The sequence below is a fragment of the Megalops cyprinoides genome, chromosome 10, assembly GCF_013368585.1.
Source record: "Megalops cyprinoides isolate fMegCyp1 chromosome 10, fMegCyp1.pri, whole genome shotgun sequence".
NCBI lineage: Eukaryota > Metazoa > Chordata > Actinopteri > Elopiformes > Megalopidae > Megalops > Megalops cyprinoides.
Window position 1 is genome coordinate 12,580,282 of NC_050592.1, and position 12,666 is coordinate 12,592,947.

At 43.1% G+C, this 12,666-nt stretch overlaps 1 protein-coding gene across 3 annotated transcripts in view; it reads right to left on the bottom strand.

Annotated features, from left to right (window-relative positions):
* Window positions 1-12,666, bottom strand: part of sema6e (sema domain, transmembrane domain (TM), and cytoplasmic domain, (semaphorin) 6E) — a 114,051-nt gene that overhangs the window by 17,886 nt on the left and 83,499 nt on the right. For all 3 annotated transcript variants that reach the window (XM_036538785.1, XM_036538786.1, XM_036538784.1), the window contains 13 exons: window positions 12,557-12,613; window positions 12,048-12,149; window positions 9,854-9,944; window positions 9,489-9,611; window positions 9,268-9,356; window positions 8,889-9,106; window positions 8,396-8,527; window positions 7,021-7,176; window positions 6,213-6,386; window positions 5,753-5,890; window positions 4,159-4,236; window positions 839-897; window positions 214-264 (listed from right to left, as the gene is read on the bottom strand). In XM_036538785.1, the coding sequence (XP_036394678.1) occupies window positions 214-264; window positions 839-897; window positions 4,159-4,236; window positions 5,753-5,890; window positions 6,213-6,386; window positions 7,021-7,176; window positions 8,396-8,527; window positions 8,889-9,106; window positions 9,268-9,356; window positions 9,489-9,611; window positions 9,854-9,944; window positions 12,048-12,149; window positions 12,557-12,613 (1,468 nt within the window). The remainder of the gene's footprint in view (window positions 1-213; window positions 265-838; window positions 898-4,158; window positions 4,237-5,752; window positions 5,891-6,212; window positions 6,387-7,020; window positions 7,177-8,395; window positions 8,528-8,888; window positions 9,107-9,267; window positions 9,357-9,488; window positions 9,612-9,853; window positions 9,945-12,047; window positions 12,150-12,556; window positions 12,614-12,666) is intronic.

The following is a 12,666-nucleotide window of genomic DNA, read 5'->3' on the forward strand; positions in this document are numbered from 1 at the left end:
CTACAGGAACCAGGAACATTGTTGTATTCTTACAACAATGAGCTAAATATGTCTCACACAGTCATACTTCTAAGCAATTTGGTTCTAAGCAACACTAAACAAAAACTTCCACTGCATTTTTAAGATGAGTACAGTGCATGTAGTTCTTCTATGTCTTCCTGTAGGAGCAAATGCAAAGCAGGTTGAAATAAAGAAAAACAAATTTAAACTGACCATAAGCAGAATCAGCAGCAGCGTTTTGCTTTCGCGTGGTTGCCAGGACGTCTAAAAATGGGAAAAGCACAAAGAGTAAATGACACAAAAAGTTAATTAATGGCAGCAATAAAATTCTTATACACTGGCATGAATTTTGAAGACACTACACAGACATAGGCAGAAAAGCAATTTAAAAAGCCCAATTAATTCCATGCCTATTAAGACTGCTAATGCAGCACAAAATGGCATTTAAATGAGGTAATATATGACACTATTACGACATCACCCTTCGTAATACCATACAGAAATGAATCTCCCTTTGTGCATGTTAACATTATTAATAAGGATTCTGTCAAATCACAGGAGGAAAGATTTCTTCACAGACATGTTATCATAGCTCTCCAACAAGCTGAAATATTTACAGCACTGTGTGTGAACATAATGATAACATATATATGATGTAAGAGATTTGATCTGATATATCTCAGTTTACTGTAATGTTGTAATTTCAGTGAATGATCAGAAGAATCTTTTACCAATACAAAGGGAACGGGGGAGGTGACTGCACCAATATGGGTTTTTAAGCAACAGGCAAAGTCATTTTCTCAAGTTCAGTCATTATTACACATAGTCCTGGGCTTACCATGACAGCTGTCTGGGTGCTGTGTGTAGCCATTCTCAATGTCTTGTTCAAACCCAGCCCTGAAAAACCAAGATCAACACGATCTGTTAGTGTGCTTGTGTCATGTCAAATCACCATTTAACACAAACCTACCCAAATTCAGGGAATGAATTAATTGGAAATGGTGTCACCCTTTCCAAATGGCTTCAGTGATGACATAGGCTTATTAAATATAATTTCATTAAAAAACAGCATTCTGTATGAATATCTGGGTGAGGTTGGACTTCTTTTACAGGGAAGTGGTGATAAATGTAAGGCCCGCCAAAGCAGCCATGATGTGTTCAGCCCAAATTGGGCTGTACAGTGAAAAGAGTCTGGTGTAAAGCCAGGAAAAGCATTATTTCAGTGAAGGTCAAAAATCAATTGCTCTATGCAAGGGGTTTATCGTTTACCGGATGGGTGGGGATAAATTTAATGACGCAGCACATTAGATCACTGGAAACACTGACTTGCTTGCTTGATTGGTTGCTTGAAGGAGTCGAACTGCTTAGCTTCACTCACGCCCTTTTCACAACACAATACTTCCTTTCCATTTCTTCCCAGGTCCTACTGTTTCTGCACTTTGCTACAAGCTTATGGTGTTTTCGTTCATCTCCCCACATACGCTTACACCACATACGAGGCAACCTCGTGGGGTATAGGGCATTTCACCGTAACAAAGACAAGCAAATCACCATACAAAAAAGCAATGGTGGTAACTGAATTCCAGTTGGTGGATAATTGAATTGCTAAATGTTCAGGGAGCCTTCTCAATCAAGTATACCACTGCATAAACAGCACCAAATCCATTTATAGACAGCATTGTCTGCTGCGACAATACTGGGGAACAACAGAGGCACGCCATCCGTGACTAATGGAACCCAGGACATCTTCACTTCAAAATGGCCGAACTTGAAGTCCACTCCTACCACCCATTAGGAAGGTAAATCAGCTGAACTGTTTGTTTCATCCGAAGCACTTCGTCTGTTCCTGGCACAAATGCAGCTTATTCAATTTTCTTCCTACTGCATATTCAATCATACTGCTGCATTCCTTGTGTCATTTCGTTCTCCTCTTTCGATTAAACTGAGAAGCGTTGGATTGGTAGGATGTGAGTGGGCCACTATCAGAGTGCTATTTATTAACCAGACGTGCTCTTCAACACTGTGTGCACTGAGCTTTACTCTTTTCATAATGGGAGAGAGGGGAGCGTGAAACACACACACATGCTTTGTCACACACAAACACACACTCACACTCACACTCACACTCACACTCACACTCACACTCACACTCACACTCACACTCACACTCACACTCACACTCACACTCACACTCACACTCACACACACACACACACACACACACACACACACACACACTCACACACACTCACACACACACACACACACACACACACACACACACACACACACGCATGCCTGTCTTGCCAAAAACAAATTGAGCCTGAGGAAAAACCAACCTGAGATGCATGGATACAGAGCCAGTGCACAAATCAAATAAAGTAAAGAAAGGAAAATTTTAAAGTCTGAGTGGAGAGAGAAGAAATACAATAACTTCACTTATCTTATGCTCAGCAGTCAAGCTTCAGACAGATGTTCCTTCATTTTAAAATTGAAGCATTAAAGCTGTAGGCATGGAATTGCTGTATTACTTCAGTGAGTGTATGCGTGTGTTCAAGTGTTTGTAAGCATGTGCCCCTGTATGTGTGATGGCAGTGGCAATGGTGTGTGCGTGTGCATGTGTGCGTGTGTGTGTGTGTGCATGTACGGGTCTGACTACAGGATATTTTTGCTGTAGCACAATCAGAAGCCAATTCTTCACACAACCTCTACTCCTGTTTTTATTCGTCTGCTTTGTTGTTGGGTTGAGAAAATTTAGAATACATTTCCAAGGGGCTGGCTTCTCTGCCAAGACATCTATGGAGCTCCAACAGCGTGAGCAGAGACAGGAAACCACATTAGCGGCTCACCTCTGGATCAACTCCCCCGAAACAGCAGCTCTGCTTTACATAATCCCCCAGGAGGCAGGGAACGTGTCCCCAGCCATGGAGCGGTTCAGCCCATTAGGGTCTTTATGAGGTACTGGATCTGGAGGCCGCTCAAGTCTCTGGTTCTGAGTATTTCACACCATTTTACCTCAGTCACATAACCAGATATGGGGGAAACACTGCTATTTCAAAAATTTGCCTACCTTGGCTGTTCTACTTCATTAGTTTAATTCCTATGAGTGTCTACACATTAAAGCACAACATAAATCAAACCCGCTGTGTGATCCACATTTCTTCCTCGCCGGCATTCCACAGATTCTATTGCACTTTGGCTGGGAAGGTATGGCAAGTGAAACAAATGGGTGGCCGTGCAAGCAGTATGTAATAATTCATGAATAAAATCTATTTGGAGCAGCCAGTGAGGCAACACAAGATTCTGCCTTACCCTGCAGCCTAACAAATTTCAGAAGTTTGCCAAAAGAAAATTGACATACAAAGAGATGTAGAGGCACATCATGTTAGAGAAACAACAGTGAAGGCCAGGGTTGGACAGAAGCTAAATAAAATAAAAATATTTTTTCCCCAGACAGGCAGAGTGGTATACAAGCCATGATTGAAATCCACACAGCCAAACATTGCTTTCGATTACATGCAACAGGGCAGAAAGAGAAGTTGAGAAAGGGATTGATTGGCCTTTAGCTTCCACACTCCAAACTTTCCGGGCAGCTGCGTGATCAATAGTTCTAAGTGTCAAATGGCTTCTTTCCAGTTCATAAGAATGGATAAATAAATTACATTTAGATCACTTTTATCAATTGCTCCATTTTTCTGTCTCCCCAGGAACAAACTGGTAGTGGCCTGAATATTATTTCTGAGTGTTTGCATTTTCCTGATTTATAAATAAAGACACAATACCCTTTATATAACTGTCACAGAGCTGATGACAGTCATGTTCCTTACCTGATTGATTACTTTGGTGATCGACTGAAGAGACTTTTTGAAAAGGAAGTGTTTAGTGTAATTATACTTTTAGAATGTTAGAGAATAACTTAAAAATTAAGAATAAAAAAAGGTTATAATTGTATTTGGGCAGGCTGGAAACAGGAGGGAAGTCATAGAAATAGAAAATAGGAAAAAAATGGAATAGGTCATATTTACTTTCATTAAAATAACTTTTCCTGAAACAAAGACCATGTTTACTCAGAATCGCTGACCAGAGCCTTGTCTGATTGGGTGCTTTCTTAAGTGAGGGGGGGGGGGGGGGGGGGGGCTAATCTGAAGTCAAACTTACTTGAATCCAGGTGTCACAGTGGCACAGCTTCCAGTTTTCAGCCAGATGCAGTAGGGATCGCGTGAGGACAGACAGCTTCTGCAAGGCAGCAACACAATGGCGTCATAAAATTCTGCCAGATGTGTTGGAGAGGCTAAACGTTTCTCCACTAACCCCATTAAGACCTCAGCACTCCAGATGAGACAGAAAAGGACGCGAAAAGGTGGTAGTTAAACAGTAAGTGTGAAGCAATGCTGTTTTACAACTGGCAAATAAGTGAGCCTTGCGGTCCAAACTGGGAAATAAAAAAAAAGACACTTAAAGACATCGACCGGCTGCCAGTCAGGCCTCAAGCCAGTCGTTTTACTGACAGCCCCTGGGCGTCCGGCAACCAGAGGCACTTTGAGGCTCACTGTCACAGTTCCATTGACAGGCAAAGCAGTGGGACTGATGGTGGTCTTGGCAGGGGGGTTAGACTGTCAACAAAATTTCTACCATGGGGAATGGTGTCTGGGAAGGAGGGCACTGGAATTGTTTAACATTCAAATTCTCTTCTCCTTCTGATAACAACCCGTGCTTTTCCACCCCCATCCCCTGCCTAGAAATGATGCAGACAAAGGTAGCCTCATCGCTTAGAGCAGTCTGTGTGGTATTACTTCTCTGTGGGACACAGACAAGCCTGTGTCTCTATTTTCTCATCAGAAAGAAATCCCCTGTCATTGTGAGCTGAACTCTGATGATGGCTTCGCTTGGGCAGCCAGGTTTCTACAGGCATACTGAAAAGACTTGCAGTTTGAATAGAAGAGGAATCTTCTCCTTAGTTAAAGCTTTGATCAGGAACAAAACCCATCACATAAGATTATTTTGAATCAGGAAAGGTCTTGCTATATTTAACACTTGCAACAGAAAGGTTAGATCAACCTGTATGTCTCAGTGTAACATTACCATTTCTGTAAAAGTTACAGATGAAATTACTCTCGACTTCCACATAAATATAAAGCTTTACATAATGTGGTAATCTATGAAGTACTGCTCAACAGTGCAAAAATAGAAAGCCAAGTTGTTGTGAAAACACCAAGAGCGCCTTCTGCAACATCTTATATGTAACAGACATCTAAAACAAAGCTCATAAATAAAGCCGCCATGCCAAACCCACTCCCTCGCTACAGCGTGGAGGCGCAGACCCAACAGCGTGGGATCCTGCTCTCGTTCCCACCGCGACTGAGTGAGATTTTCACTTTGTTATGTGTGAGCAAGAAAATGAGAATGGGAGCCAGACCCAACTCCGCTTGCTGGAAAACTAAAGACGTGCGGTTATGAGGCTGACATCTGACACTGGAGGCTTGAAGTGATTATCAGGCCCCCTAATTCCTATATGATGCGGGCAGCTCTGTCTTCATGGTCTCTGGTACTGGGATTCTGAGCCCGCTAACAAGAGTCAGGGCCTATCGCCTTACATTGATTCGGGTAAGAAAGCTGGCCTCCATTCAGTCAGATAATTCTGTTTCATGTACAAATTTGAAACTTCCTTTGGAACTACAGAGCGGAGCTGCATTGGACAGCATGGAGGTGTGGTTACTTGAGAGGAGCGGGTATAGAGTTCGGTGCTACTCACTTCTTGCAGGAACTGTAGTCTGCACAACGGCTGAGGGGGACACGGATGACACAGCTAGAGAAGGCCACATACAGGGCGTGGTGGTCCTTGTCTAGTTCTAGTCCGAGAATCCTCTTGTCCTCGCCATGTACATTACACCTTGGAAACAGCACAGCACACGTGAGTAGGTCTGTGGTTATGTGCACACGGCGTGGCAAGACAAGCAGAGAATCAACTTCTTCAGTAAGAACAACAAAGCTTGGTTTTTGCATTTGGTGAGTAATAGGGCTGCAAAATGGGATGGAGATTTGGATACTAGACCCAGACCAGAAAGACAAGCATTAACAGCCCCTTAAAAAATGTACAAATCAACTGGGACAGGTCATCTTGCTGTATTTAGCAGTATGAAATTCTTCTTTCTGGTAGTTCTGTCCAGTGGTTCAATACATTAGGCCCTGTCTGCAATAATGCATTCCCTCACTTGGTGGGATTGTAAACATCAATGTCCTCCAGAAGCTGGGTGCTGAAGGAGGCATTGGGGTGGGTGCTGGCCAGGACCTTCAGCACCCTGCCATCCTCCGAACCCAGGAACAGCACAGTGTGGTTCTTGTAGGGCCCGGCAGAGGTGTCAACAGCTATCTGGGTCAGCTTGAACCTGAAGGAGGACACAAAATTTTGCCATGTTAAACAAGATACACACAGAGCAGGTGGAGTGAAGTGCAGCAACTGACTTCAGGCCCTACAGTTACAGTACTTGTAGCCAGTGTTGAGCACTGCCCACATTCTATCTGCTGCATTCTATCTGCATTCTATCTGTTTTATATATTTAATTTTTTGTTTCTTGGGATGCCTTGCCTTTTCCTTTTTAGCCAAACCATTCCATCACATGATATTATATTATTATTACTAGAACACATTTATTTTTAAAGACGTTGCTCAATGATTTACCCCAGAGAGATTAAAACAGATGTGGTGCACTGAAAGAGATGTGAAACAGTAAATCCTCTAAGCGCCGTCTGTCAGAGGTTCTGTGATGCCTGTGGTGTGACACAGTTGGCGAGCCAGCTGGTGGTATAGGTGACTTACACCTCCTCGTTTCACATACAATTTCTGCTGTTGTTAATGAGCTTCTGCTGGCGGCCCCTTCTCGACAGCACCAACTGAGCCCAAGCTACTGTTGGGTGTATGTCTGGTCGCTTTGTGAGAACCCTGTGTTTTAACAGCTTGGCTACCTCCTCAGAGCAAGGGGGGGCAGGGGCATTGTGACGTTTGCCTGGAAGTGGGCGTACCTGCTAGTGGTTCGGGTGAAGCAGGGTCGGTCGTTGACGGAAGGCACCGCTTCGTCCATCAGTGGGTATGACTTGATGAAGGTCAGTGTTTCGTCAGGGAAGGTGGTGGAGGACTTGTAGGTGGCAGCAGGGCCGTCACCGGCACAGGAGCCTGGTCTGTGAGACAAGGCCAAGAGGGGACAGCAGCATTAGTACTACAACTACCGATGTAGAAAGACCAAGTTGAAATCATAATGCTTATCTGTAGTAAGTTTTGCCACACTATTTCTTAGACATACTACAATTTTATTGGTTTCTTATTTTGTGCCAAGAAGCTGACTGAGACCAAACACTGCAAAATAACAGATTGGAGCTCCCAGTGTGTTGACACCAACAGTGAACAGGAAGGATATGTCTAGGTAGGGGGCAAATTCACTTTGAATAGGCAGATTTTTTGTCATGACTGAGGCGCATCTAATGTTATGGTACAGAACGTTGCTGGTAAGATTATTTCAGATATTAACAAATGAGCTTCTGGAAAATGACGTGATGTTTTTTTCATCGTGCCTGGATAGTACTTGATAGGGCTTCAAGTTGAGAAATAAAAATCATAAATGAAAGCATTAAGTTGAGGGAAAGCATAAAAAATGGTAAATTAACAGGTTATAAACATTATACGGCAAAGTCACTCTATGGTAAAATAAAAGACAGTCACAGAACCTAGAGGGCATTTGTTCATACCTAGACTGTGAACAAATGCCCTCTAGTGTATCTGAGTATATGTGAGTGCAATCGCATAGAAGCACAATGTTCCCACTTGACGAAAACAAAAAGCCTGAATAACAGATTAAACATCAAGAGCTACAGTGCCTCAGGGCTGAACAGCAACAGCCTAACACCTAACAACCAGAATTAAACTGAAACGTATGCATTTAATACCATAATTCTAAAAATTTCACTTGCATTGTAGAGCTAATTTGAAGCTGTATCATACTAAAACAATTATAAAAGATCTGTACCAAAAATGCATTAAATGGTACTGGCTAATACTTCACTGTCCTTAACCCAAAATCAAGAGTATATGTGCCCTGTTACTGTGGTCTGATCTGGGCTATCAGCAACACTGCTGAATTTTAAATTATACCTATAATTTAATTAATGTAAAGTCAGCTACAATCACCTAAAAGCACTGTTGACTCTTGAGCGGTCTAATAGGTAAAGCCCTCTGTTAACATAAGCCTCAGAGGTACCTCAAGTGTAAGTCGACAACCATGCGTTATGAATAGCATGATCAAATATATTTTCTATTGTTGGTGGTTTAAGTAACTATCTAAGCAATTAATGGGTGCCCAGCATTAAAAGGCCCCTCCTCTCGGTCCTCTCAGCACCCTCTCACCTGGGCCTGGGGACCTGCTCCTCGGGCACTGGAGTCCAGGCCAGCTCACTGCTCTTCTGCTCCTTGAATTTCCCGTTGAAAGCTTTCTCGATGTCGTCCATGTAGAAAGCACACACCGCAGAGCCCGTAATACTGGAGGACACACCCACACAGAGAGCTCAGGTCAGGCCTTTTACCTCTGTACTCAAACTGATCAGACCATTTCAAGCTGTGTCCTGTTTAGGAATAAATCACTGGTCTCAGACAGAAGAGACATTAGCCAAAATGGGTAAGTTGCTCATACACACACCCCAGAGTGTTCCTTTTTAATAAATTAGTCCTAATATACCACTACGAGTATAAAGTTTATAGTTCCTGTGTGCCCATTACTTGAAAAGTTCCAAAAGTTCTCCAACCGCTAACAAGTCCATAAATGAGTATCTGTTCTGTCTCTCAGTATAACATTGTAACCATAACAGCAGTATATGACACAGACACAAGAGATTCAGCTGACCTATTGGCTTGTGTGGTGAAAACGCCCAGAACTGTGGGCCTCTGGTTTATTTGCACCACGTTAGTCAGAGACTGTAGCACGTCGAAGTAGAAGAAGGAGTCTCCTGGCACCGAGCAGTTCAGGCGAGCCTTCAGGAAGGAGGTCCAGTAACGTTCAAGAACCCGCGGGGAACCGCCATTGTCATTCTTACAAACCCGCGCCACTCTTGAGAAGACAACCTGTGGAGGGAGAGGGAGTCATGGTAGGAGGAGGAAAAAAAGAACCAGGATGGGGGAATGAGATAAATGTTTACGCAAAGCTTTCCGTGAGCCAGCTAAGGGCATGAAAGGACATTGCCCGCAGGTCTGCCATTGGGTTTGACTGTATCAGACAGTCTTACCTTGCCAAGGGTGGTGTACTCCACTGCAATCTCACTGAAGAAGAAATACACATAGTTCCCGTATTCGATTGCATGAAGAAAATGAGGCTCTAGAAGAAACAAAAAAAAAGTAATATATCAATAACTGCTGCAATTTGTCATTATAGAAGTCATTCTAATATACTATGATGAATGAACAACCATCAGACAGTTTTAGAAAGAGTCAGTTTCATATGACTCACCTCGGAGCCACTTGGAGTCGTACTTTACTGTGCGTAGCACCGGACTGCTCTCTCCAAGGCTGCGATAGATCACCGCGTCACTGGCCAGGAAGTCTGTCATGGTGGCTGAGTAGAAATCACCACCTGGAGACATGAAAATCGCTTAACATTATTCAAACATGAAATGAGGTGCCCAGACCTCTTTCTAATGCCATTTTAATGGCATCCTTTAGCAAATATTGACCTTTCATGCATCCTGGAGGTGAATGGCTAAAAATACCCTGCAGACTGCCACATGCATTGCATAGGACCTGGGCTCTACTTTCCGATGGTAATCATGTGTCTCTCAGGACTGCAGGGTATCTGTATGAATCTCAGACACTCACCGGCGAAGAGGCCCACATTGGACTGCCGCGATTCAAAGGGGCAGCGGGCTTGACCAACCACTTCCTCCCCATCCTGCTCTAGTGTTGACATCTAAAAGTAGAGAAATACCATCAGAAAACCCTAAAATTTAAACAGTGGACAGCAGCATATGTTTATCTGATGATTTAAGTTATTTTGAGCTAAAATGGTTATATTTCCATCGTGACCTAATGCTGTTTTGTAATGTTGCCTGTATGTGATGTATGGTGTAATGCGGATGTAATGTCATATGGTAATAAAATGGCTGCTGAATACAAATGTTGATGTTCTGCACTGATATCCCATAAAGCAAGAACTGGGTGAAATTGTGGCTTCTAGATGGAGTGTATTATCAGGGTTGATTGTAAATTGTACCAACCTAGAAATGAAATGTGATATTTCATACAATGATTTCAAACCTGTGCAAAGGGCAGTTTTTTGTTGTTTTATTTATTTATCGATTTTTTATAAAAGGAAACATGATAAACACTTCTGGCTCTCAGTAAGAAGGTAATATTGTGCTATTTGCCCATAGTGTAATAAATGAGGCCATTAAAATCCCTTGACAGAGAATAGGAAAAGCATTCAGCATACCAGCTTGTATCTTGTACATCAAAAGAAAACAGGATTTGTGGGTTATAGCACTCCTCCTAGCTGTCACATTGCTTTGAAAACCTAAGGACATATCCTGACCACAGACATTTCAGCAGCTATATCTACTGCATCGTTAGCAGGGTGCTAAACCACAACCAAAACAATAACTGAGAACCCTGCAGGGCGGATCAGAATGCAGACAGGAATAGCAAGAGTGTGCGGCTACCTCCTCTAAGCATGATGCAGGAAGCAGCCATGGACAGCTGCCAGTGCAAACGCAACCACTATCCCATTTGTTGGTGTGAAAAAAAAAACCACCAACCTATAACTGCTCCCTATGGACCGTTTCTGTTGGTTACAACCACTTCTGTAACCTCTGTTCTTGGGCCTGATTCACACCCTAAGGTGTGGCTAGGCCGTCTATGAAGCAACACCCGCCTTACTGATTTCACCTCTTGGTCCAACCACCACCTGCTGCACAGAACCTCTGTCCAATATCCAAGTGGCTCCGATTACTAGCCAGTGAGCTGTGTCAGGTGGTATCATTTTCTATGGAAAATGCATCCCATGCAAAATGAAGCAAAAGCCAGCCCACTCTCCCTTCTCCAAAATTCCATGCCTTTTCAAAGAACACTGCAGGCAGAGTGTGTGATATGAATTACACTAATGTTCGTCCCATTTCTCTCTGTAGCTTTTGGATAAGATTTTTCAGAGGTAGAAGAAAAAAAATCAAGAGTATTTTCTTGATTATGAGTTAATAAGTCTTTCCTAAGATGTGGAGAATTCACAGAGGAGTTGCAGGGGCCTCTGCCTTGGTTAATGGATTTTATTGACTCCTGGTTAACTTCTCACTGATTCTTACACTTTTCAGACCCAGACATGTTCCAAATAGCACACCGTGAATAACTGCTGAAGACTGTGAAGAATTCAAGAATTCAATGCAATCAGATGCAATTTGCAACTCCTAAATGCCTTTATCCCAGCAAACAGACTTAAATTAGAACTGAAATGACCCTGCCAATGTGTTGCCATGACACCGACGCCTGTGACTGACGGTGGCTGGTTCATTCTCACTCCCTGCTCCATTTCACGCCTGAAGATTGTGTCCAGATTGTTTTAGTTGTTCTTTGTGACTCTGCAATGTGATCAGATCATTCCAGCGCCAGGTTGGACTCCACATGACTCTGCGTACAAGAAGCGTGACAGCTGGTTGCTCAGCGTGTCAACTTGTCAATTCGTTTATAAAACCAGGTCCATAATCACAGCTTTTGATGAAACGTGAGCATCCATACTATCAGCCAACTAAAAAGGATTTCAATAATACTGTGACGACTTAAGAAGGTGGCTATTCTGCAAGTGTAAATAAATCTCCTTTCAGTCAATTTCCCCACACTAAACTATTTACTCTTGACTGGGAAGCCAATTCACCAACTGAACCAATTTGTGAAGTGTCATTCAAATACAGTAATAAGAAGTGTAGAGTACATGTTTCAAAATTCCGTATTTACCCAATCCTATTTGAACAGTTTTTTATGCTGTAGTTCTGCAAATATTCCAAGAAGACAGAAGCGGGCTGCATACCTTGTAGTTGCGGCAGGTAGGGTTGAAGGCGTTGGTGCCGCAGGCGAACAAAGTCTCATCATTACGAGGTACCAGCACTTTGATGTAGTTGTAGCACTCGTCCTGTAAACACAAGCCTCTCGTTTTAAGAATAAGACAGGTGACAAACCTCTATCACAGTACCTTCTCCATTGTAGGGCTTTTACCTAATTGTCAGTTTGCACACCAGCACATGTGTGCACGCATGCGCCATCACACACACTTTTATGTTCCGGTTATACTGAGCCCCTGCAGTATTGCTTGAGCACTGGGACTCCCTCCTCTGTTGCTGAAGTAACACTATACGACTGCTACGTCTACTGACACACCTGAGGTGCTGATTTGATCTGAGACTTGAACAATTGCTGACACTACTCTCTCACAAAAGGAGCTGTGAACATATCAAAAGAGCAAGGAGAAGAAAGCAAAGGGGAGAGGAGAGGGGAACGGTGGGGGGGGTTGGCGGTGGTGTGAGAACCAGAGACACTCACGCTGTTTTTGCCTCGCACAGTGCACTTCTCCACATCTTTCGTTTTCCACGTCAGCTTCTGCAAGACACACCACTGATGGTAAACAAGAGGGACGTTTCACTCTCATTCAC